Source organism: Bombus fervidus, chromosome 15 (assembly GCF_041682495.2).
Source record: "Bombus fervidus isolate BK054 chromosome 15, iyBomFerv1, whole genome shotgun sequence".
NCBI lineage: Eukaryota > Metazoa > Arthropoda > Insecta > Hymenoptera > Apidae > Bombus > Bombus fervidus.
The window spans coordinates 3440448-3465691 of record NC_091531.1 but is presented as its reverse complement, the minus strand read 5'-3'; the positions used below and the strand labels follow the sequence as shown (position 1 = coordinate 3465691).

General features: G+C 37.0%; 2 protein-coding genes across 4 annotated transcripts in view; one reads left to right on the top strand and one right to left on the bottom strand.

Annotated features, from left to right (window-relative positions):
• LOC139995286 (midasin) overlaps positions 1 to 25244 on the top strand; it is a 128902-nt gene that overhangs the window by 8707 nt on the left and 94951 nt on the right. Inside the window, exon 15 of the mRNA XM_072018616.1 lies at positions 140 to 268. Within this exon, the coding sequence (XP_071874717.1) occupies positions 140 to 268 (129 nt within the window). The remainder of the gene's footprint in view (positions 1 to 139; positions 269 to 25244) is intronic.
• Positions 3939 to 22896, bottom strand: LOC139995306 (uncharacterized). Of its 3 annotated transcripts, none has more exons than XM_072018659.1 (5): positions 21399 to 22891; positions 16179 to 16283; positions 13611 to 13793; positions 9916 to 10215; positions 3939 to 7358 (listed from the first exon to the last, which is right to left on the bottom strand). In XM_072018659.1, exons 1-5 carry the CDS (start codon positions 21630 to 21632, stop codon positions 7179 to 7181), a joined length of 1002 nt encoding a protein of 333 aa, XP_071874760.1. In that variant the 5' UTR covers positions 21633 to 22891; the 3' UTR covers positions 3939 to 7178. The 3 variants fall into 3 exon arrangements, with proteins under 3 accessions (XP_071874760.1, XP_071874761.1, XP_071874762.1); XM_072018661.2 differs by having other exon boundaries at positions 7229 to 7398; positions 21399 to 22896; XM_072018660.1 differs by lacking the exon at positions 16179 to 16283 and having other exon boundaries at positions 21399 to 22890.

The following is a 25244-nucleotide window of genomic DNA, read 5'->3' as shown; positions in this document are numbered from 1 at the left end:
CGAACAAACTGTCGAGTAATTATTTGCGTTTTATCTGCTCTTTTAAATAATTCTTATACAACTTATATAATTAAGTAATGCTACAAATATTAATTATATACCATTTTCTTAACTAATATATGTATCAATTCTGTAACAGATCGGTGGATCTGGAACCGGAAAGACCAGTCTCGTACATCTTCTTGCAAAGCTGACCGGACAGAAGCTGAAATCGATCGTCGTCAATTCTGCGATGGATACTACGGAAATTTTAGGCGGCTTCGAACAAGTAAGTCATTTTATAAAAGTTTCTGATTGCACGTTTAATATATCTCCCGTAAGACAGAAAATTCTGTCGATTAATCGTAACGATGCAAATACGGTATGAGAAAATATTTTGAAATTTAATTAGTAATGTTAGGAAGAGGAGCAACATTGCTTCCAGCGTAGATGTTAAATAGCAATGCTGTATAACTAATAAACTAACATTCAGTAAATTCAGCTCTGGTATACAAGATAATTAAAATAAATGGCCTCTCGACATTTACATTACTTCATGCGCAATCATGAAGTAAATTTATGACATATATCATATTCAGGTTTCATTGCTTTTTATTGCCTAATAATTTTACAATTAATGTGACATAAAGTTTATTCAAACTATATCATTTTTAAAAAAGACAAAACTATTCACTTACTACGTATAAGGAGGGGAAATGTATCAAGCGATAACATTGAAATTTTTAATTAAATCAAGTAAGTTTCTTCCTTACAAATTTGTTGCAGCAATCTTGATTAAGTAGAAGTAGTAGCGATCTGGCCGAAATATTCTAAACTCGTTTATGTACAGAGCGATCCTAGCAATCGGATCAGCTCCGTTCCGAATAAAAGTAAGGTTAAAACAAAAGAGGGAAAATTTGCATGGTTTAATGAGTTCCGTTCTCCGCTGACAGGATTTTTTTTATGGGTGCATCGATTCGTCCGCAGTAGTGTAATGGAACTTTTCCCTTTGAGTCAAAACTGAAATTGCTACTTTTTCGTACAAATCGATTTTTCAACACGATTTTACGAATGACGGAGTATAATATAGTCGTGGAAGAATTTAATTTAATTTACAATCCATTTCACGTTACATCCTCTAATAAATATTCAAACGGCGTGTTTGAATTTTTTGAATTAATTTGCTTAGGCGCTCAAATTTATTACAATCGCATTGAGAATATTTGTTTACTCTGTTTCTTTATTTCCTTTATCATTTATCTTCTTATCATCGTTAACGTTCTACTCGATTCGCTTGTACCATTTGCTTAGTCGTTTCATCTCAGTTCTATTCTTTCATTGGCTCTGTATCTGACGTACTATTTTCTTTCTATTCGTCGTATAACCAATGTTATTCTTGAAGAACTGAAATTAAACGCCCCAGAGGGAGTCTTTACTGTTATAAGTTGATGGACGAGCACCATTGTCAGACTCGAGAGGCCAGATAATCGCACGCCACCAAAGGATCAATGAGATTTCTTTCGCAGAAGCTGGAATATAACCTCTGTACCCGACGACTTGAAGTGCTTCTAGCTTTTAGTCTCGCTTCGGGCAACTTTTCCTGTTGCTCATTGCCACTCGGGCCTCTTCTATTTAAATCCAAGGAAATATCAAAATTACGTGTGCAACTAGCGCAAGCAACATCATATATTAATGAAATAACTATTTTTAAACAATTATTTTGTTCCACCAATACCATCACAGCCTTTGTGAAATTTCTAAAATGGAGGAAGGTTAAAAAATATTACCATTGTCAAAGATAATCTATCTTTATTTACACGCTTAGTAACATCGATGTTGTGATATTGTAATATTATAAACGCAAATAATTGTTGTATAATTAACGATACAAATATCGCAATCAATATTTTCGCACGATCTTCGCGTAATATCTATCGATTTGCCAGGCACCGTTTATCCATCAACTTAAACTAATTACCCTTAACGCTATCGTCGTTCTGGCTAACATTCACGTTCTAATAACTTTTAAAAGACATACTTTACGAGTAATGTTCGTAAGTTTACTCCGCCTTCCCCTACGAAAGTCTTTCCAGAGAAATTGACATTGTTTCAGGGATTTTCCGGACTTTATTTCTTTCATCTCTCGAATGTTGCTGGATTACGCTTCAGCTCGCGTATTTCCAACGTTTCTCGCTTTTAAATTTTCTTCCACGCGTATCGATCGACAGCATCGACGAAAAAAAAGAAAAAAAGGAAAATTTCTTTCTAAAGCACGAACTACGTGACGGATTATGGAAATAGAGAAATAGAGCGGATAATAAAGAAATTTTCATCCTACAAACTTTCCCAACAAATACTACGGTTTTCACTTTCACTTTTATTTCTTTTCTTCTTTCTCTACCACAAACGAAAGAACGGCTGAAGATTTCGATCGAAATTGCAAACTATTCTCACCGAAACCAGTTCCTTTCTGTAATTGTTCTACTCGCGTGATATAATCTGCAAGCCACGATTTCTCGATCTATTGCTATAGTTAGGTGAGAAATTATCCCGCCAGAGGTCTACAACTGTCACAAGTTGTGCAATTCTCTTCTCTCTTTCTCTTGTTAACATCGACACTGTTGTGTATACGAAATGTGAAGACTCTATCGCAGATGAAGTTTATATTCGAGGATTTCGACCGATAAATGTTCTAGTTATCGCAGTTTGCATTTATAGATCGAATGCACAGATTCTCAGCATTGCGTGGTAATTATATTATGAATTCTGTATTACGTTCGATCCATTATCGAAATATTCAACGCGATGACGCGCAATTGCTAGAATTGCGTTCCGAATGACGCTGATTTTTCGCAGTTTACATCGTAAGAGGCCTTAGCAGTTGGCCACGTAAATATTGCTAAATTATAAATAATTTATTATATATAATATATATAATTTATAAAATAATAATCGCAATAACGAAATATTCGATGTCGTGTTCTACTGTTCCTCCGTTATCGCAATTCGTAGACATTTCAACGATTTATTTATTTCCTGGCGGTTAGGTGGCTCTTGCGATACAATTTATGCAAATTCTTAAAATCATCTACGGAAATTATTCGTGCAGAATGAGAAGCTCTCGTGATTTTTGTATCGTAGAAATTGATCGTTGATTTTTCTAATTTTTTTAGGATGAACCGATGTTGCTGATTTTCGTATGCTTTTAAAGTTTTGTATATTTTGAGTACTTTGGAAAATTTCGATCAAAAAGGTATTTTATGCGCTTATCCTGTTAATTGTACCGAGAAATATGTGGCTTGTTCTGTTCCAAGATTTATTCTTTTTTTTTTTTTTTTTTTTTCAAATTAGAATTTGCAGCGATTGGATGAAGGTTTGTTTAAATTTTCGTCGATCGGTCGTCGTTAATAACTTCGATCAGCGTCAGTTACCAAAGATTTAGTTGCTCCTGGTATGAATAATACAGCAAATAAGGGAAAATACAGTTGGTTTTGTCTCAACTGTTTATTAGAAGTAAGAAATATACGTTTGGCAAGGTTAAAAAATGGAAAAAACGTCGACCATAATATTTCTATAAAATTCAATTACAGTACAATTGATATAAAATTAAATATAATACAAATCTACAAAATTCTCGGACATGTTACGCGAGGTCGTAAACCAAATATTGGGTTGGCAACTAAGTGATTGCGGATGTTGTCATTAGGTGGTATTGACAAAATCCGCAATCACTTAGTTGCCAAGCCAATGAAACGCTTTGTTCTCATTTTCGATGGAAATTGTTTAGATCTCGCGTGCAAATATCTGGCAAATTAAAACCACCGCTGTTTTTCTATTTCCTTCCCAGCAAACTCCAGTCATTTTTATTTAATGGAGAAAAGTGAAAAAAAGATATCTTTAAGCACAAACGAGAAGCTCGTGCGTTAAAACGTGTATTCTTATTTTTTTTTTTTTTTCTTTTTGCTTTTTTGCTTAAGAAAAAGTAGCTCAGAGAACAGACGTCCGGAAATCCCTAAATTTTTGCATAGAAAATATATAAATACATATACATACATATATATGTATAGGTATATATTTATCTGCATATACACATATACAGAGTGACTAGTTTATTCTCGTTACGTCTTCACTTTGACAACACGTTTCGTTACGTTCGCTTTGACAACATTTCTCGAAACGTGCCGTTTCTTCCACATATTTGACAAATCTGAAATTTTACTAATTTTCATAAATTTCATTTGATAAATAGATTTCGATATACCGTGAAATGAAATTTTTATTTCGAATTTCTGTCATCATTATATTCTCGACAGTCACGAACGTGTTAATTTCTTACCACTGAGAGAAGTAAATGAGAAGTTATCAATACAGAATCGTACAGTCTTTTATTCGAATACATAATTCCATTATTCACGAATTAAACATTTATTCGTGGCTGAAGAATATTTCAAACGAAAACAGAGTACAGTATATATATCGTGGACGAGAAGCCTAAGGATATCGGGCGAACTATAAACAATGTCGCGAGAAAGTCGAAGCGTGTTGTCGACCAATCGAATAGTTTCGTAGAAAAGGCCTACGTGATGCTGGCCACGAACGGTTGCGAAATATGTGCGTGGTGGGGCTAAGACAAAGGACAAAAGGACGCTAAGGGAGAAAGACGAATTAACAGTCAGTATTAGTTGAGAAGTCAGGGAGTGCGAGCTGCGTTGTCGAGAGAGTGTGATTCGCGTGAGTGAGAGATCGTTGGATCCGTTGTGATGAGTGTTGCAATTAACTATCTAACTGTCTTAATTATAATACGTTATTGTGATTAGTTCATGTTAAACAACTATCGTTTCCTTTTTAATCAACATCTGTTTAATCCATTTATTATAAATAAACTAATTGTAGTATAAGATCTTACAATATATATATATATATATCAAATATCCGTTAAATGAAGAGTCTAATTACAACAAAAGTTATGTTACAGTTCCACCATTATACATCGTATATCGAACAATTTCACGCTCGACACCGAGAGCGTTTAATTATCGAACACCCTGTATATGCGCACATGCGACTCCGCTTCTGTATATAATTATCTGTATAATACGTGTATAATAAAGATAATCGTAATAGTAAATAATATATATATATAATAATAATAGTAATAATCGAGGCAAAATCTCGATCACTTTGAGTCCCCAGTTTAATGGAAAGCTCATTCGAAGGTGCAGACTATCTAACATATCCCTAATTAATCGCTTAATTGATCGCTAATTGGTGCAGCTAATGCTCTGTTCGATTCACAATTTAAGGAACTATTTATGTTTTGTCGGTGACATTCTGCGCTTTTCTACTTTTCTTAAATAATCTCTAGCTTGTTTCTTCGCGTCGCTTCCGCTTCTGCTTCGTTTCATTTTACTTTACATTACTTCGTTTTACTTTATTTTCATTGATTTTTTAGTTTCATTGAATATAGCGTTATCTAAACAGAGTTGTCTAGAAAGCGAAGTTTTACATGGAAACGTGCTTAACGTTGGCGAAACGATCATTCTCCTATCTCTTCCTCGCGAGTTTTGGCAATCTTCGAAGATTATTGTTTAGACGGTTCTTTACAGAACCTCTTTGGCAACGATTTTCCTTTGTTTTTCCATCTCTCCGCTTGTTTCTTTGTGCCTGTATCTCGTTACGAGAACCACGTTGCTTGTTACGACCGGAAAGTGAACGTCCCGCGGATTTGTCTTCTTTCTCTGCTTTTCATTTTCGCGCGAGTCTTGGAAAGTTTACGTGTTTCGAAGAGGATTCCTAGTCTACGAAGCGGAATTTGCAAGCGGACAACTCAGTTTCTCGGTTCTTGTCGTCCATTTGCAATCTTCTGTCAGTCGATCGACATCATCGAGTTCTACTCTTCAGCGCTGCGAAGATATCGCGCATGCGTGCATATCTCTTTAGTAAATTGGACAAATCTCGTTTTGGAAATATCTTTGGTCGTTTTTGGAACGGCTTCGGAGAATTCATAGAAATTCTAAGTATCTTTTTTATATTAAACGTATACTATTCAGCATTTTTTCGATATTTCTTTCGAAGGACGAATTGAACGTTTATTGCAGCTTTTCGTACATTACAAACATTAAATTGCTCTTTCATCAAATTCATCATCGCTGATGAATATGATCATTTTACAAAATTATCTCGCAATACCATCGACTAAAAACGAATGACAAGTATCTTCTGAAAATTGGTAAAAATTTTTTCCATCGTCTCCTTATACACCAAATATTTATTTTTCATCTAACTGACATTTAATATCTACTGTATAGTGTTTCTTGATTTTTTAACGATTATATTACTCGTACGACTAAAGGTACGCCAAGTGTAGTCACGACAATAAGAATTGAATAATTCGATCGAAGAGATTTTACGACAATGCAACTAGCGACATACAAATTTTTCTTTTCTTCCGTTTAATTATTGATTTTTGATCGATACTTGTGTTATTATTAATTTTGTAACGCGAGAAATTTATAAATTAGAGATTTGTTAAACACTGATCTCGCGACAATCGATCGCGCAATTCTGCGTGCGTAGTGTAGCATGCGACGGATCAACTCTAACCGAAGACTTTTTTACACAAATTTACAGAGTTTTTTCCGAACATTTTAACTTTGAAAAATTAATTATTAATTAATTTTTAATATAATATCAACATCACGCACAATCTATCCTCGATTAGGTTTAAGGATAATTGAAACAAGAATTGACATAATATTCTGAAAACATTCTTCTTCTTGTCGTTCTAAAATCTTCGAATTGTTAACGTGTTACACTTTGTTCTCTCTTGGAAGAAGCATTTGTTAAACAATTTTTAACGTATTTTCTCTCAAGCCTCAAAAATATCGTATTCCTATTTCCAATATAATTTGATCAGATTTTCCACGGAAATCGTTGAAAAACTTCGTAGTATAGTTTGAAACAACTACAAGGAAAATTTGTCTTTTTCCATCTAACAGGAATTTTCTGCTTTATAAAATAAAATAACGTACAAGCTATGGACGAACGTTTACGTAATTCGTAATGAAATTGTTTCGAAATTTTCTCGTTGGAACTTTCCAAATGATATGCATAATAAGCGAAGCAATGTACCAAGTTGGCGAAAGAAAGGGAATTCTGTAATTGAATTTTGCTGGTTTAAGGAAACATGTTAAGAAAGTTTATTCACTAGGTAGATCGCTGCTAGTTGGGCTGACGTTCACTTCCGAGTCGCTTATTTTCGGGGCCGGCGGTAACAAAATGCTCGATCTTCTACTAACGTCTTCCTCGTAAACGCTTGACGTGCTTTTCGACCTTGAAACCAGAGTCCACGGATCCGGCGGTACGATCATAACGTCGTCCTGTACGGTTTAATTCCGCGATTAATTACGATTAGTTAATCTTAAACAGAAAGTGTAGAGAAGGACACCTTTATTAATGACGAACATCATAGAATCACCGGTTTGCTTTGCATGCTGTTTTTGTGCTTGCAATTGTGCATACAAGAGATACACCGGGTGTGCTATCTTTAATTTCTCAACGACGCGTGTCAAGTTTTTCGTCTGTAACGTATAATACGAAAACATTACGAGCTCAGATAATCAGGTCCAGAAATGCGTTCCGCGTGATTATTTATTTGTTCTTTGATTAAATTTATGTATCGGATACTACTCATTCTGCCATTGATGAACTTGATACTCGTCTTGGCGAAATAACCGATGCCCGACCAAACCATCACGCTACCTCCCATTTGTCGTCGAATTGCTGACATTGTCTCTTTTCTTGTGTCATGAAAATAATATTGCAACCCATCAGGGCCATCCAAGTTGAATCTTTTTTCGTCTGAAAATAGTACCCTTCTCCGTTTATTTTTCCAATGCACTGTTTCTTTCGCAAAGCGTAAACGTTCTAACTTCGTGTTTCGTTGTTAACGAAGGTTCCCTTTTTCAATTTTAGCCTCTTAATATCTTTGCAGGATAGTAGAACCCGACGAACACTCGAAACACTGACACTAACGCTAGATTTTTCCATTATTTGCTTCGTTGTTAACTGCGAGTTGGAAGCTACACTCAAAAATTGCTCGTTTATCTCGATCGGATAACGATGACGGCTGACAATTATTTTTCTTTTTGCCATAATCTTCAACATTTTTAAAGAAATTCTGTATTGCTTTACACGACTTCTTCTTATTACTTTCGATATTTCTGCCACTGATAACTGATGCTGTTTTAGTTCAAAATTTGCTTTTTTCAGACTCGTTTAATTTTTTTCCGCGTCCCATACTTACAAATTTGTATAATATTGCACTGTAATCTTTTAGTCGTTGATAGATCATGAACTACTGAGCAATTTCTAAACGTATTAACAGAGTGTGCTGTCATTTCGTTCTTAAAATTGTGGCGGACTAGGCCCGTGATAGGTTGTTGTTGTAGTTGGCTGTAGATGTGTCGCTGCTGGAGGTCTATTTTATATTTACTTCCTAATGATTGTGTCGTGGAAGAAAAATATCGGACTACGGGCACCGGGGATTCGAACCTGAGTCCTGAACGTTCGTAACCAAAGGCGTTAATCACTGCGCTATCATCGTCCGGTACTAGATAATGTCTAGTGGCGGTATTTATTGTCGAGTGCCGCCACAAAATAAAACAATTTTTTTGTTACACACTAAACCTCATAATATTTTTAATTATTTTCAACGAACCGCATATTTTCAGCTCATAATGTTGACACGAAAAACTTGACACGCGTCATTGAGAAATTAAAGATAGCACACCTGGGCCATCTTTTTCGCGAGGAGTGTTCATATCTTGCTACTATCGCTACTTTTTTCTAATATTGTTTCTTCTTAAACGATTGCTGTACTACGAAATTCTTTTTGAAAAATCATTTATTAGCTATACGAATGAACAATCCAAGTATTTTCAGTGAAACTCAAAGTTTATTAAAAAAAAAAAACATACCGCAAATCGTTCGATCAAAGTATTTGTTTGTCGTTTTCTATAACTTTAAACCGTCTGTTATTGTATTGGCAACTAAATGATTGCGGATTTTGTCATTAGGTGGTAAAGTTGCCAATCCAATAAATCGTAACAACGTTGAATCGCAATGAATGTTGTTTGAGACGCGTTGCAGTAGCTACTTTAGTCGCCAGACGTTACTCTCCTTATCAGATACCCATTCCATTTCCAATTAATGGATCGGATAGAGTAATTCGACGATTGGATCTCAGCCGGAAGACGCAGCATTTCTCCGATATGAAATCCATCACTTGGCTGATGGATGGTTCGAAGTTAGGGAAGAAACCAATGGCGAATACTTTGATCGAGAAGAACTTGCTGTATTTTCTTTTAAATAAACTTCCAGTTTCGCTGGAAGCTTGCAATCGTCTGTTTGTGCACCTAATACGCGATAATAAATGGGAACTTTTAATCATTTGACACAAAGATAAGAAATAAAGGAAATTTGAATTTTCCTTTGCGCAAACTCATATTTACTAGGTTGGCAACTAAGTGATTGCGGCATTTGTCAGTACCACCTAATGAGAAAATCCGCAATCACTTAGTTGCCAACCCAATAGACCAACAGAAACGAAACGTCGTGCAAGCTGACCGAATTATGCGAATATTACGAATACTTTCGACATTTTGCGCGTACTTTTGCATCAACGAATTTCCCACGAACAGATGAAAATCCTCGGTGGCCTACGCAAATAAGCAGAGGAAACGAGTGGGAAGTTTCTCTAACAAGCGAAAAGCTACAAGCCATTTTCCCATAGCAGCCAGCCGTTTGATCGTTTCGTAGGCAACAAAGTTGTATCAGCAGCTCGTAAAGCAACGCGACCTTCTTTCTGCGATGCTATTCTACGATGACTGTCATAGAAAACGTAGAAAGTGGCGAGAAAGCGTTTCTTTGAAATACCAGTAAATGTTTGCCAGTGGGTGGCAAAGGTGGTTTGAGCAGTGCCACGTCGGTTAGGTCCGGACACGCATCGGGTTGCACCAGCGGTGGTTCCGGCGGCGATGGCACCGCCTCCATGGGTTCGTGGTATCGTGGTGGCTGCACGCTTTCCACGGGGATACTTGGACCCAGAATCCAGCTGGCGATCACCTCGCAGCAGCCGCAGAAGAACTCCGACAGGCCTTGACGTAGGCCGCGATGCAGGCTGAGGAAGAGCACCGGGTTCACGAATGCGTGGATGTACGCGATATGTAGAGTCACCTGGAATTTTCGTTAGCCCACGTTTGTAAAAACGATCGATTTCTATCAACTCGCATGATCTTAGAACGCAACTGCTCTAACTTGCGCGTTTACAAATATCTTTAAGCTATAAATGACCCGTCGAGGATTCGTTAGGTGGATCGGTAAACAAATTGAAAGTTTTTCTAAAACTTTTGCTGAATTTATATTCCCGGAAAGCTTCGTGAAACTGTCTCCAAACTTAAGCTCGTACGAGGAGATCACTCGAATATTCTAATTACGTAGACGTTAGACGTTAGACGTTAGACGTTAGACGTTAGACGTTAGAGTACGTCAGCGAATGTGAGGTGCCATTCATCGACTAATGGGATGGGGAGAAGCTCAATGTTTTTGTGGTGTGAGAAAGTCGAAGGAGAAGTGTTATTTGTCAGAAGACTAGAGAAACTTGTATTTTTGCCTGTTTGAGACAATTTGGGCAGATGAATTTGGCCTGTTTGAGACAATTTGGGTAGATGAATTTGGTCTGTTTGAGTCAATTTGGGCAGATCAATTTGGCCTGTTTGAGACAATTTGGGCAGACCAATTTTGCTGTTTGAGACAATTTGGGCAGATGAATTTGGTCTGTTTGAGACAATTTGGGCAGATGAATTTGGTCTGTTTGAGACAATTTGGGTAGATGAATTTGGTCTGTTTGAGACAATTTGGGCAGATGAATTTTGCCTGTTTGAGACAATTTGGGCAGATGAATTTGGCCTGTTTGAGACAATTTGGGCAGATGAATTTGGCCTGTTTGAGACAATTTGGGCAGACCAATTTGGTCTGTTTGAGACAATTTGGGCAGATGAATTTGGTCTGTTTGAGACAATTTGGGCAGATCAATTTGGTCTGTTTGAGACAATTTGGGCAGATCAATTTGGCCTGTTTGAGACAAAAAACTTGGCAGATGAATTTGGCCTGTTTGAGACAAAAAACTTGGCAGATGAATTTGGCCTGTTTGAGACAAAAAACTTGGCAGATGAATTTGGCCTGTTTGAGACAATTTGGGCAGATGAATTTGGCCTGTTTGAGACAATTTGGGCAGTTGAATTTGGCCTGTTTGAGACAATTTGGGCAGTTGAATTTGGCCTGTTTGAGACAATTTGGGCAGATGAATTTGGCCTGTTTGAGACAATTTGGGCAGATCGATTTGGCCTGTTTGAGACAATTTGGGCAGTTGAATTTGGCCTGTTTGAGACAATTTAGGCTGTTTGAGACAATTTAGGCTGTTTGAGACAATTTCATCGACCATATTCATCTGTCGCTTGATGCATTCAGCTCATTGTTCACCGGTAAATTGTCTCAAAGAGACATTCAGCACTGTCTTCTCTTACAAATGCTCGTAAGTTTCTTTCGTCTTTGCTCGGGTGTCTCGTATTAAGAATATCTTGGATTCGAGGAAAGAACTGGAATTAATGTGAGAGCAGTTCATCAGTGTTTTGTACAAACGACGATACTAAGACTGGAAACTGATAGAAAAACTGATCAAACGACTTGCTTTTGAATAAAAATACTCGAAAGAGGAAAGAAGACACTTAACGGGGTATTACTGAAATAACGCGGACGACGTTGTCCTGACTTATGGCAGTTTTGAATTCTTGTGCAATGTTACTTCTTTGTTCTTAGAAATTCTTTTTTTTTTTATTTATTTTTATCGTAAATCTACTTTAGCTCGAATACGCCCGATTTACAGTAGATTTCCTCTTTTTCGATACAGTTAACGATCAACGAATAATCTCCCACTTTGACTGCATTCGCGCTTGCTATTAATCAATTCCTTTGGTCTGGCGAACTTATTCTCGCATCTCGTTGTAGAAAGACGAGAAACGCGCGAGAAAAAGAGGAAGAAGAAGATGGAAGTCTTTGTGACTGGAAGAGAAGAGCGAGAAGGTGGAACTTGAATTCGTATTGTGCATCCAGGAAGCGAAATGACAGCGCGTATCCGTTGCTCGTGAATGGTTGTCACGTTAGAAAAGCTTGTGCGTCGATGTTTGAAAGAAACTGACGCTTGCTCGCGTAAAACACAGGAAAAGTGTAGTAGAACGATGTTGTGGCATTGTTCGAGTCGGAGGATTTTTCAGTAATTTTTCTTCTAATTCTGAAATCAAATTTCGTCTGCTCTTGGCTACCTAAAAGTGATCAACAAGAAATTAGATTCTTCGGTTAAATTCTACGTAGCTTTGTGAAACGATCCCTTGTCCAATTCTTTGAAAAATCTGGTTTTCCAATGTACCCGTTTCCTATACGTTCGGTTAGTCCGCGTGTGCAAATAGAAATTAGAGTGGAAGGTGTTAATTGTTAGCGAGAAGAACCGTTAAGAAAAATTGGATATTTCGTATCGAAGGCAAAGAATCATCGGCAATTAAAGATGTTGAATCTTGGCGATTCGATATACCGTCAGGTGGCCTTAATTGCAGCTGTGTTGAATTAACGAGGCCCTTGTTCCTCTAGAAATTCGTCCAACTTGAATCCATTTAATTATGAAAACACGACTTCGACGTTAAATCAGAATCCATAAATTGTCTTAATCTTTGCTTTCTCGCGAAGTTCCATTTAAGCAAACAGCTACAACGTGTACAGTAGTACTGTATCGAATTATTGGCTTGGCAACGAAGTGACTGCGGATTTTGTCATTAGGTGGTATTGCCAACCCAATATATACCTTTATTTATCTACCGTGGACGACGCTTAAAAAATTTGAATTTCGTCTGGATATAAGAAAAAAGGACGCTGTAGATTGCAAGTAATGTCGTTGTTTAGAACGTTACGCCGCTTCTGCCAGCCAATTCAATGAGCCTTCGTAACCTCGATATCTTCAGTTTTAGAACAGCAAAGAAGGGGGAGTCGCATAGTACTCGAGCGTCCTCGAAGCTAACATAAAACTAAAAGCAAAACTAAAATCTTAAGTAAACCACCTACACGGTGTCATAAATCCGCGACATAACACACTCGGATATAAGTAGACGATCCTAATACTAAAAGCAACGTAATGTTTCTTTAATCTCGGCGACTTTGAGAGATAAGAGAAACCAGTGAAAAGATAGAAATGTCGGAAAAAAGGCGAAAAAAAGCGCGTTACATCGGAAGAATTAACGTTCTGATCGTTCGACCAGAAATAGAAGAATCGGCTATTTCTGGTTCAACGTGCAAAAGTCGTTTCAAATTGTCATTTACACAGCTGGATTCGATCGATTGGATGATCTCATCGTTTCAACTAAAAGTAGTAGTCTAATGTAAACGAGGTTTAACTGACTGAACGGAGAGAGCGTGAAGAGTCACGCAACAACACCAATAGAGTCAGTTCTACCTGTTTTCGTCCTTTGAACTTGTTGGCGTGAATGTTCATAAAACTGTCATTTAGCGAACGATTTCGCAATTACCTCGTAACCAGTTGGATTCCCGATGATAGGATGATTCACCAGAGTGACGAAGAACAGTGGTCCCCAAAAGATAACGTACGCGGCGGTGACCACCAGAAACATCTTCACCCTCTGCACGCCCTCCCTCTCCATCCTCTTTAAGTAATTCCTCATTTTCCGGTGCTCCTCCGCCGCTCCGCTCCTCTGAAGCAATACTTCCCTTTTAGCGGATCGACGCAACCAGATGCGCTGACGTTAGGAGAGCATTTTGTCGTTTGGTCGACGCTGTTCCTCTTCCAGGGCGGCCGCAGAGGGGTCGACTCAGGTGTTAAACCGGTGAGAATATTTAGCGAGTCGCCTCGTGTCAATGGAAATTTGGCGTTGAGTAGCTCGGTCATCAACATATCAACACGCACACGCACATATATGTATATATGTATATATACATATATGCATGTAAATTCTTACATTAACACGTTGACTGCCTCGCGTGTTTTCAATGAAATCTCCCTCCTTCAGGCCACGAGTGCCGCTGTATCAAGCGCACTCTGCTAGGTACTATCATCGATATTATAGATAACTTAAAATCTCTGCCCTAATTCGTTAGAATGTCGAAAAGAAAAATGGGAAACTTATTTCTTAGCGAGTCAAATAGCAGTGAAAAAGAAAGCTTTTACGAGGCTTACACAAATTCGGATAGTAGCGATGAGGAGGAAATCAGATTTCCTAGAAATAGAGATATAAATAGAATTACATCGCCTGATTCTGATTCGGATATTGATAAGTGCAATCGCAGTGATACCGAATGTAACGAAGATACTGTTGACGAGATTTTACAAGAATTGGTCATTGAGAAAGAAAGAAGAACTGACGATACCGAGGAAAGTACAATTCAATTTGGTGAATGGAATGAATTTAGTGGTCGGCAGAAGTCATTTTTTTCCCGAGACAGACGGCGTCATTAGGCAATTACCTGGCGATGTTAGTCCATATGATGTGTTTGAGCTGTTCGTTGATGACGAAATAATAAACTTTCTTGTATCAGAAAATTGCAACAAGGAAGGATGTAAATATTAGAAGATTTAGAGAATCATTAGCTGCAAAATTATTAGGGTTGTCCGAAAATACAAAAAATCCTTGTCTTCGACGGGGTCAGCATAATATCGCCGTTCGGAAAAATGATTCCGGAAGAAGCATTAGACGCGCATGCAAACTATGTTATGCAGATAAAAGACGTCGAACGGACCGATAAAAGACACGGGAGAATTTAAAGAAAACAACAACTTATTGTCCAAATTGTGCCGACCAAACTCAGCTTTGTATAGAATGCTTCAAAGTTTTACATTCTAAATAATTTTCTTAATAAACCATTTTCGTGTTACTTTTATAACAATTCAATAGTTTTATTACTTCCTGTGGAACATCTTTTCAAATACCTACGACGATCCTTCGCAAGTAGTCAAATAAGCATTACGGAATACGCGACCCTACTGGAAACTTTGCTGTCACCCGAATACGGGTGACGCGGCAGCCAACGTGTTAAGAAAAATTAAGAAATTGATATAATGTAAAGTTAGACGAGCGAAAGAAACGTCAGTGAACGTACAACTTCGAATTAGATTTTGAAAATGGTCGTTTGACCGGACATCTGGTGGTTTAATGGCGCAGGTTCGACCAGCGAACTGAACTTTTTCGATTTGCCGCTCGTTTCGGATTCTTCGCATGGCGCTGCTTGCCGGACCACCGCTTACAATTAGTCGATTAAGCTAGTCGACTGTAAATCGATAGGAGCTAGACGAAGCGACTTGGTAAAATTTCTTGTCGGTCGACCCGTCTGTGGCCATCCTCAGGTTAGCTGCCTTTTGAGCGGCTCGTGCGTATCTCGCGATTGTTAGACGTATTGCAGAGGCTGTCTGTGATAATGAGGTGACGCGATTGAACAATGCAAATGAGGTTACCAGGAGAAATGAACCGGCCGTGTGTACAGCACTGGGTGTCAGGGTTTTAATCTAAGCAAAAATAATATTCTGCATGGTGTTGCTTTTATTTTTATTTTTCTTTTTTTATTTTTGTTTTGTTCTTTATCACTTTGATTTGTAGAGAATACGATCGTAAGATCCTCTCTTTTCTTAAATGTTGTGCTACATGTCGGAGATGCCGGATCTATCGAAATGTGGCGTGTTTGGAATTTTCAATCGGCTGGAGAATAAAATTGTCGATCGTGTTTCTCTGTTTGTTCTTTATTTCCAGAATATGTGAGGTTATGTGTTGTTTCTTTCAAACGTTCATATAGCATTTTGAGAAACGGATAGCGTATGATTGTTTTGGTTTTTTCCTAGAATTTTCAATGCTGCAAGCTTTCTACAAGAGAGAAAATCGTACGCTAGATAATTCGCAAAGAAACATTCTGAACAGAAATTTCTTCGAAATAATTGAATCTTCAACGAATGGTATCTTGAATACGCAAGTCCATATTTTTAAGGAACGGTTTTACGAAGAGACACGTAATAACAGCGTTTTTTTTTTTTTTTTTGTTTTTGTTTTAAAGAGAAGCAGATTCATAGCGAGTGATTTATTGTTCGTTATTACCTTGGGCGTGCCACCGTTCGTAGATGCGGCAGAATTTTCAGGAACCGCGTTCGTTTGTTGGTTACCCGTTGTATTCACGAGAATCGTTAGTAGTGCTACCTTTACCTGATACAAAAATCGATTATTTTCAGTAGAAAATGAAGAAAAATTACGTTGGTGCGATTGATAGCAAAAATCCTTGTGTTTTCTATCTCAAATCCCTGAAATATATTTGTACACAGTGCGATCAAACTTTGAATAATTTATGAAAATTGTTAATAATAAACGAGGATTAATCGTATTGATTATGAGAAAAAAGTTAAGAACTTCGAGAGATATGTTCATTCGTAAAAGAACGAAGAAAAAATTCTACTACGATTGTTAGTTACATAAAAAAAAGATTGTAATTTAATCGTTCAAATTGTACGAACAAATTATACTTAAACACTTTAGTATACTATACACGCTATGTCATGCTGTATAAAAGAATTTAATAACTACGTAAAAAATTCTAATGTACACGCTAAAACGACCTTCATATTTAATACTAAGAGGATGAAAAATAAAATTCCATGGTGAAAAAAAAATGACTACTCTTTCCTCGTCGCAAAATTAAAAAAAAAATGCGAATTATGAAAACCGCAAGAGAAAAGGAAAGTTATGCTTTGAATTGCTGTGGTTCCGCTAGAACGATTCTACTTCGACAGCAAGTTAAAGCCAAAAATTTCAAATTATAGAAAATCTAATTACTAACTTAATTACTCCCTCTTTACCTACTTTACTAACTATAAGAAAAATGCTAAATTAATCATTACAGTAAATCTAATTGAATTTAAAAATTACGCTTAAGAACTACTACACTGAAATAAAACGAAAATAAAAAAATAATAATGATGATAATAAGAAAAAAATTCCGTTGACATTGCACCGAAGAGAATAAAAATTCTAGCTTTTCAAGCCACACTGTCAGCTTCAAGTCATCGCTGTTCATTGTAGCATTAAATTCTCGTTGTTTTAACGAACGCTCATTTCCATTAATATTGACTTACAACTTCCTCAACTGGTAAGCGGATTGGCAAATTTGCTGAACAAAATGAAATCGGTGGCTACTAATTACAGCCTAATCAGTTGCCACCGTGTCTGACGTTTGCGTTAATAAAAGCGAACTACCTGTTAAATCGCCAGGAAACCGTGTTTCAGTTATAGAGGGCGTAATATTCTTTGTGTTTGCTCTGAGTCAACGTTTCGTAGAACTTAGCATGTACACTGTCTCGCGAAGGTATTCTACGTATTATACAGAACGTTTTGAAATTTTATCAGCGTTCTACAGCGCCTAATAGATTCCTATCGATAAAATTTATTAAACTTCATGAACCAGTGTAAAAATATTTCTCCCGGGTCATGGTAAATGTAACGGAAGATGAAAAGAAAGCGCGCGAGTCAGAAATAAATGCAGGAATTCTCGTCATTCTGGAAGAATTGTCAGGTAACGCTGTATATCTTCGATTGTTTTCAAACTCCAACATATCGAGAAGAGCTATTTAATACTTTACCGACCGCTAACGGTTCAACAGCATACGCACGTCCAACCGGTAGCTCAGGCGCAGATTCTCCCTGGCGCCGGCTGTTTCGGTTTAGACTTTCCAATACCATTCTTTTCGTTCATCGCGAGCGGTAAGTTTTTCAAATTGGTATAAAACTATGAGAGCTTACAAATCAACGCAAACTGACGCAACTGAGCAAGGTTCCTTTGTACTAAATAACAAATTACTGCTCAAATAATTATCGGTCGGTAAGCGTCGGCGACAAAAAGTCGATTAATGGACTATCGGTCGGTAAAATGTTAAGAAGGTAAAATGCCATCAAACAGAGCGTCGCTTCTGTACTTCTAATTTTATATTAAAACTAAACTTTGATTCAAGCGTGAAAGTACTTGCTCGCATCGTAAACGAGTTTCTACATAAAAATGAGAAAATCCAATACAAGTTTTATTAAGATATATTAGGTTGTCCGAGAAGTTTCTTTCGTTTTATAAGGAAATAATAGACTAGGAAGGAAATAATAATAATATTTATAAGGAAATGGATCATACCTAATTCAATAAAATAATATAAAACAGAAATTGTTGTTCATCTATTATCACCTTATGAAACGAAAAAAACTTTTCGAACAACTTAATAATATGCACCTAGAATCGTTTGTGACACTTTTTTTTTTATGGCGTTTTACCTTTTTTTTTTTTTTTTTAATGGTCCTCTCCAGTATATCGAAGTTGGAAAAGATTGCAGGTAAATCCGACTAAATTGTAAAATATTGCAATTTTTATATAATACGTGATTTACGGTTTTATTCTGCCCTTCACGATTTTATACGGGCTTTCCACGTTATGGGAATTTATAGACGTAAATCGTGCGGAATCGAGCAACTTCGAAATTTTGATATTTGAGGATTACGAAGTTTGGGAACGAACGAATTTAGAAACTCATGAAAATCGAATGAAATACATTGCTCTGGGCTATTATCAAACATTTTCATCCGCAGTATCGTTTTTAGCCACGTATTCACTTACGATAAAGAATCGTTCGAATATTTTTTGCTTTGCGATCGGTGAACCAAAGCTGCGCCGAAATCAACGCGTACGTAACGCTTCGTATCGTTCCTTTACGAGGCAGATACGCGAAATTAACGACGGGAAGTGAAAGAGAAGGAGAGAGAGAGAGAGAGGAACTGACGAACGGCGCTAGCTTGGTCTCTCTGTAGTCAGACATGGATTGCGCTCAATACGTCAAATTCTCTACTTGTGTTATCGTAATACTTCTGTAACACACATGTTATATCGATGGATTATTTTCCAAGCAACAAAAGCGTACGCTATTCTTTCAAATCGTTCGCTTAAAGCGGCTACGAAAAAAAGGTATCTGTGCAAGCTCTTGTCTCTCGATGAAGCGTTTACTTGTCACATTTGTTCTAGTCGTTTACCAAAAACGATACAATTTGATATGTTTTGAAATGCTAAGTGTTAACACTTGGCCAATCGCGCGTGCCACACCGACCTATACGTTTGTACCACGCTCGGACAAGCTAACCTATGCGACGCTGTCCATCGCGTATTTTTCTAAGCATCGAAGACTAATATTTACTACTTGAAAAACAAAAAAGTCTAAAAATTATTTAAGTGTTAATTATATTTTACGGTAATGATTTTATTTAACGATTTCACATATTGTTTATACAAAACATCAAACCAAAAGTATAAAAAAATATAGGTAAAATTAAAAACATTAAAGGTGACTAAAGATAAATAACAGGACATAAAAATAAAAATTCATAATGAATTTAGTATTTTTTTACAGTGTGGTATCGTTCGATTATAACTTTATTTAGAATAGCTGGTAGCGTAACTTTTTAATTAATTTTAACTCCACTAAAGTGGTGTATTTTATTATATACTGTACTTTATAAAAATAGAAAAAGTGGCGCAATTAATTGGCAATAATTTCAGGTAAACAATAACTGATAATAACAACAAAAAAAAAAAAGGAAAATGCGTTGTTAAAGTAAAAAAATGTTCTTCACAGAGAGGAGATCTGCCTATTCGGTTGGCTAAGTGTTAACACAAATATTCAAAATGAAGAATAGACGGTGTTAGGAAAAAATCAGAATTCCATTTATCCTTCGTAGTAAAGTGCTGTGGAGAAGATTGTGCCGTTTGGATTTCTCTCTTGTATTCGAAAAATGATCTTCACTATGCATCACCTGGACATCATGCGGTAATTGTTCGCACCTTCAGCAAGTTATCAATGTATCGCCGATTCGTTTCCTGATTTCTACATTTTAACACTTTGACTGCCACGTGGGTCATATATGACCCGTCACGGTTTCTCTTGTGACGCCACGGTGGTCCTTGGTGACCGGAGTGCTTCAACTTCTTACAATTGTAAGAATTGAACAAAAATTGACAGTTAGGGTATTTTGAATATAACCGACAAATAGAAGATATTTTGAAATGAAAAGTGCCCTATTGAACAATTAAACATTTTTATTAGAACATCAATAAAAAAAATGCGAAAAAATCTTGCATCTTACGGTCCACTGCGTTAAAACACTTTAAACATAAATGTGACAATAGGACTTTTTCCTCCGATTCTTAGCAATTTTTAATCCTAATTGTTTAACATTTTTTTATACTACTCTCTGCAAAATTTTCGTGCCAGGTACGCTTGCCCTTCTTTCTTCCGCATTTCGTGTCGCCATCTTTGTCGAATAAGTATATTTGACGGCTCTGGTGAATAGCACTGTGTGAGGTGCATTGCCAGTGCTATTCTAAAATCTGATACCTTGATTTTTGTTTTTGTTGCTTGTTTAGAGAGTATCATCGCGTTTGAAATTGATGTATTTAACAATAACTCTAAAGCTAATTTTATATACCACTTGAGGGTTCTTCTATGTGGTATAGAATATGCTATCGTTTGATCTGATAAATCTACAGCACATTTTCCTCTCTTGTAATCTACCACTACCATTGGTTTATCACAAACATAATTTTCTTTACGGACCTCTACCATTTCAGCCGAATGTTTTGTCGAAATCATAAAAATAATCATAATACTGTTTACTAATATCCTCTACACGTTTCAGCGATATATTCTGCACGTTTTGCTCACGACGAAATAACGAAAGCGAATAGTTTGTTGAAATAAACGAAGCCTTGTTATAATATGTCGTTATCAACTGTTACCAAGGTGCCACGGTGGCCACCAGTGACCACTAATAAGATAAACGGTCCATTGGGGAAGTATTTTAATTTATTCAATTAATTCATTTAATTAATTCAATTTATTATTATTTTGTTATTATATGCTTTGAATAATAAAAATACTCCCGTGGCGCCCTCAGCGAAACATGTGATTTCGGCGTGGCAGTCAAAATGTTTTAATAACCTTCACGCACTATTCCCCAGAGTATGAACATGTACTTGCGAGTCACCCTGTATAACCATAATCGAAACCCCGATATAAAGATGTAAAGCAATATAATCTCTCTCTTTATACTTGAAACGAATCTGCGAAACACCATAATTCCCCGAGGAACACTTTGACCCGATTCTCCGGTGTAATCGCAATAATTCGCGAAAATGGCGAACTCGTGATCTCGTGCAGCGATTTAGCGAGCAAAAGGGATGAAACATGCGTGGAAGTAGCTCATTTATTTGGAAGAATAAACGCAAAAAGTGATACGTACCGCTTCAACGTTCGCCTTGGTCAGGTCTTTGTGTAGTTTTCGAAGATGGATGAGGGTGAGAGCGACGCAAATCAAATTGATGGCGATCCACAGAACGTTTAGGATGTAATGGCGGAATGGCCCATGTACCAGGGGGCAGCTCGGTGCATTGTGGCCCGATTCCGTATTCGCGGCTAGCGCTCCGCTTAAAAATGTCGGACCCAGGTTGATGGTGATGCTCGCGAACCATATCATGAACGTGCCGAATAACACGCACTGAAACAGAGTGCGTCTTTACGAGGCTTTGTGCTACTCGATACGTCTGTTGGAAGCTGTGAAATGTGGCGTGCGATTTTTCACACGCTTCTACTTGTCGCCGGTTTTCTTCGAACTTTGTAGCAAGACTCGTGTTGAATGAGAAAGAAAGAAATCAATGGGAAGACAATTGTTAGGATATGAAAGGAAGATGAACGTAAGATCGACTTGGTTTATTTCAAATTTTCCTCTTTGTATGCATAGGTTTCGAGTGGAATTCCAGAACAATTCTGCGCGCAGAACAATCTAACACACTTTGTCTTATTAAATTTCGCGTTTTATGTTAGAAGCTAATATTGCTATATTAAAAACGCGTTATTAAATTCTGTAGCACGTCCCAGATAGTTCATTAAAGTAGCCAAGAGACGTTCAAGAGCGTTGTGTAACGACAATAATTATGAGTTAAGTGAATTTGATTGAGAAGTTATTTTATTTGAAAATTAGCTGAAAAGTAGAGAATAGAAATAGAAATTCCAATGGTTTAAAAACTAGATTTTATTCATAAACGCGACTAGAAAGTTGAAAATAATCTGCGTTCGTCGTATGTGATTTCTACGAGGTTCGATTAAATAAAACTGTGCTCGCTGCATCTATTGTTAAAATGACACGTAGCGCTTCTTTCATGACATTTTTTGTTTCCATGAATGATTGGTCAACTAAAATAGCATCTATTGGGTCGCTCGAAAAATTCGTTCCGATTTTTGCAGACTTTAATAAAACAACAGATTTTGTTTTGTACATCTCTATTAACAAAGTTGTTTTCAAACGTATGACACTGAAAAACGTTACTAGAAGCATCTTCAAACATGTTCGTCGATTTTTAGCAAAATATTACTCGTGTTAAACGATGCTCGGAAAGTTCGTTCCGATTTTTGGAGAATTTAATAAAACAATAAATTTTGCTTTGTACCTCTCCATTAGGAAAGTTGTTTTCAAGTGTATCGCACTAAAAAACGTTACTAGGAGCATCTTGAAATATTCTTGTCGATTTTTAATAAAATATTATTCTTGTCAAACGGTGCTCGGAAAGTTCGTTCCTATTTTTCAAGAATTTAATAAAATAATAAATTTCGCTTTGTACCTCTCCATTAACAAAGTTGTTTTCAAACGTATGGCACTAAAAAACGTTACTAGGAGCATCTTGAAATATTCTTGTCGATTTTTAATAAAATATTATTCTTGTCAAACGGTGCTCGGAAAGTTTGTTCCTATTTTTCAGGAATTTAATAAAATAATAAATTTCGCTCTGTACCTCTCCATTAACAAAGTTGTTTTCAAACGTATGGCACTAAAAAACGCTACTAGAAGTATGTTGAAATATTCTTGTCGATTTTTAATAAAATATTATTCTTGTCAAATGGTGCTCGGAAAGTTCATTCCAATTTTTAACTCTTTAACTGACATAAAAAATCATATTGGAAAGTTCTTGACAGAAGAACCTGAGAGATTACGGAAGGATGGAATATTCAAGTTGTGTGAAAAATGAAGCAAAAATGGCACCTATATAATTCGGTATATGTATATCGAATGGTAATGTAGATCGGAACGAACTTTCCGGGCGACCCAATATATTGTAAAGCGATGATATCCCGAGGCTATCGAACGAGATTGTGCATGATCGAACGATTCTTATTTAACGAGTGGAAGCGCAAATAGGAAGAGGCTCGTACACACAGAAAGACGAAGGTTCCCGAGAATATAATAGAACCGTGACACGTATTGTTAGAACGAATTAACCAGCGGACAAGTGCGGTGTAAACTGTCCGCAACGGAATGCTGCCGTGTCGGGATTAATCGCCACGTGTCTCGTTTATTCGAGGCGAGCTTTTACCGACGTGCGACGCCTCGATTAACCCGATTCGACCCGACGATCGCTCCTATTAATCAAACTTTTAATTATTCCAATATCCCGTAGCCATTGATTCCGATCGCTCGTTATCGTTATCGTTTCGACCTCGTTTCTTAATTACGAACTTTGCATAATCGACTTTAATGTCAAGAGCAGGTCCTATATATATAACAAAAATGCTAAGCTTATTCTAAATTGTTGATTTTTAAATTTCTGTCAAGGCTTCAGGTGCGATCGTCGTTGTTCTTTGCAAAATGTACAGGGTGACTCGATCAAATGAGACTACCTAAATATTTGCCTTATCGACGATTGTACGGAAAAGCTTCTCGGGACGACTATTTCGAAGGGCACGTGTCACGATGGAAAGAATTTTTTCTCGTGGCCACCTTTTCACGAGATTTCAAAGTCATATTAATTTAAACCTAAGTTTGTATTTTAATATCCATCGATCTTGTCTTCTTTATACAAAAGTATCATGGCGCCCGTGTCTGAAAATGTTTAGTTTCTAAGACATTTTGATCTTCATTTTGCAAAGCTTGGTGTATGAAAGGCAAGAAACGGACGGCATAAATACCGTAATATCTTTGTACAGAGGATAAAAAATCACATCGATTGGTATAAAAATATATAAAGTTCTATTTAAGAAAAATACCGAGATACTCGTAGAGAAAACAAAATGGAGAAAAGATTCTTTCCACTGCTAGACACACGTATGTCGCTTGAAACGACGTAACTTTGTCTTGAGAAACTTTTTCATGCAACGATACGTAAGCCAGATATTCAGTTGAGACGCTCTGTATATTTTTTCTAATACATATCCAGCTCTTTTATAGCGTGAAATTAAATTAATTATTTTATAGGAAGAACACTTCTATCTTTTTTCGTCTCGAAGCTAAACTTGCCCCAGTTACGTGGGACATCGTGTATAAAAGTTAGAAAAAGCAAGCGTGAAAGTGTGAAAATCGTCTGTATGTCTGCGACTAGCGCTGTACACAAGTGCGGTGGCGATAAAACAAAACGCAACTAAAAGAGCAATATTTTTCGATATGCACAATCAAATTGGCAATTGTTTCCGAGAGAAGAAATACAGAGACCGAGATTGACTGGATTTTTTCATTTCACGCTCTAGCAAATAAATTCGCAGGGTTTTTAATCGTTAAACGCGACAGAATCCACTCAGAAATCTATAAATAATTTTTCCAGTGCCACTTTGTCACAGTGCTTTCAAGTTCGATGGTGAGAACCGCGTTCTACACTCTTCCCTACGTATTATATGCGCTCGTTAAAATCGATCAGAAACTTGAAGCCGCCTCAAAGGCAGCCGGTCGTCACTTAAGGCCATGATCGAGTTAAACCAGACACGACTGTGAAAATGCACATGGGAAAACGCGTAATTCTTCCAAAGATCCGCGGAATTCGATTTTGCGGGCCGTAGGAAAAAAAGCTCTTTGAACTTCGTGCTTCGCTCTATCGAATGGCTTCAGGTGAAAACGCGTCGAGACACGTGTAAGGATTCTGTTGTATCTCAAGGGTATTCCGCAACTTGTTCAAGTGTTTACGAATCCGGGAGTTTCGCAATGTGGAGATTTGCCAACTTCACTATACTTGATCGTTTAGATGTTTGGAAATTTGGAATTTTTATTTATTCTATTGGAATAATTCTATTAGAGCTTGTTCAGCAGTTTAGGTGCGCATTTAGAGAT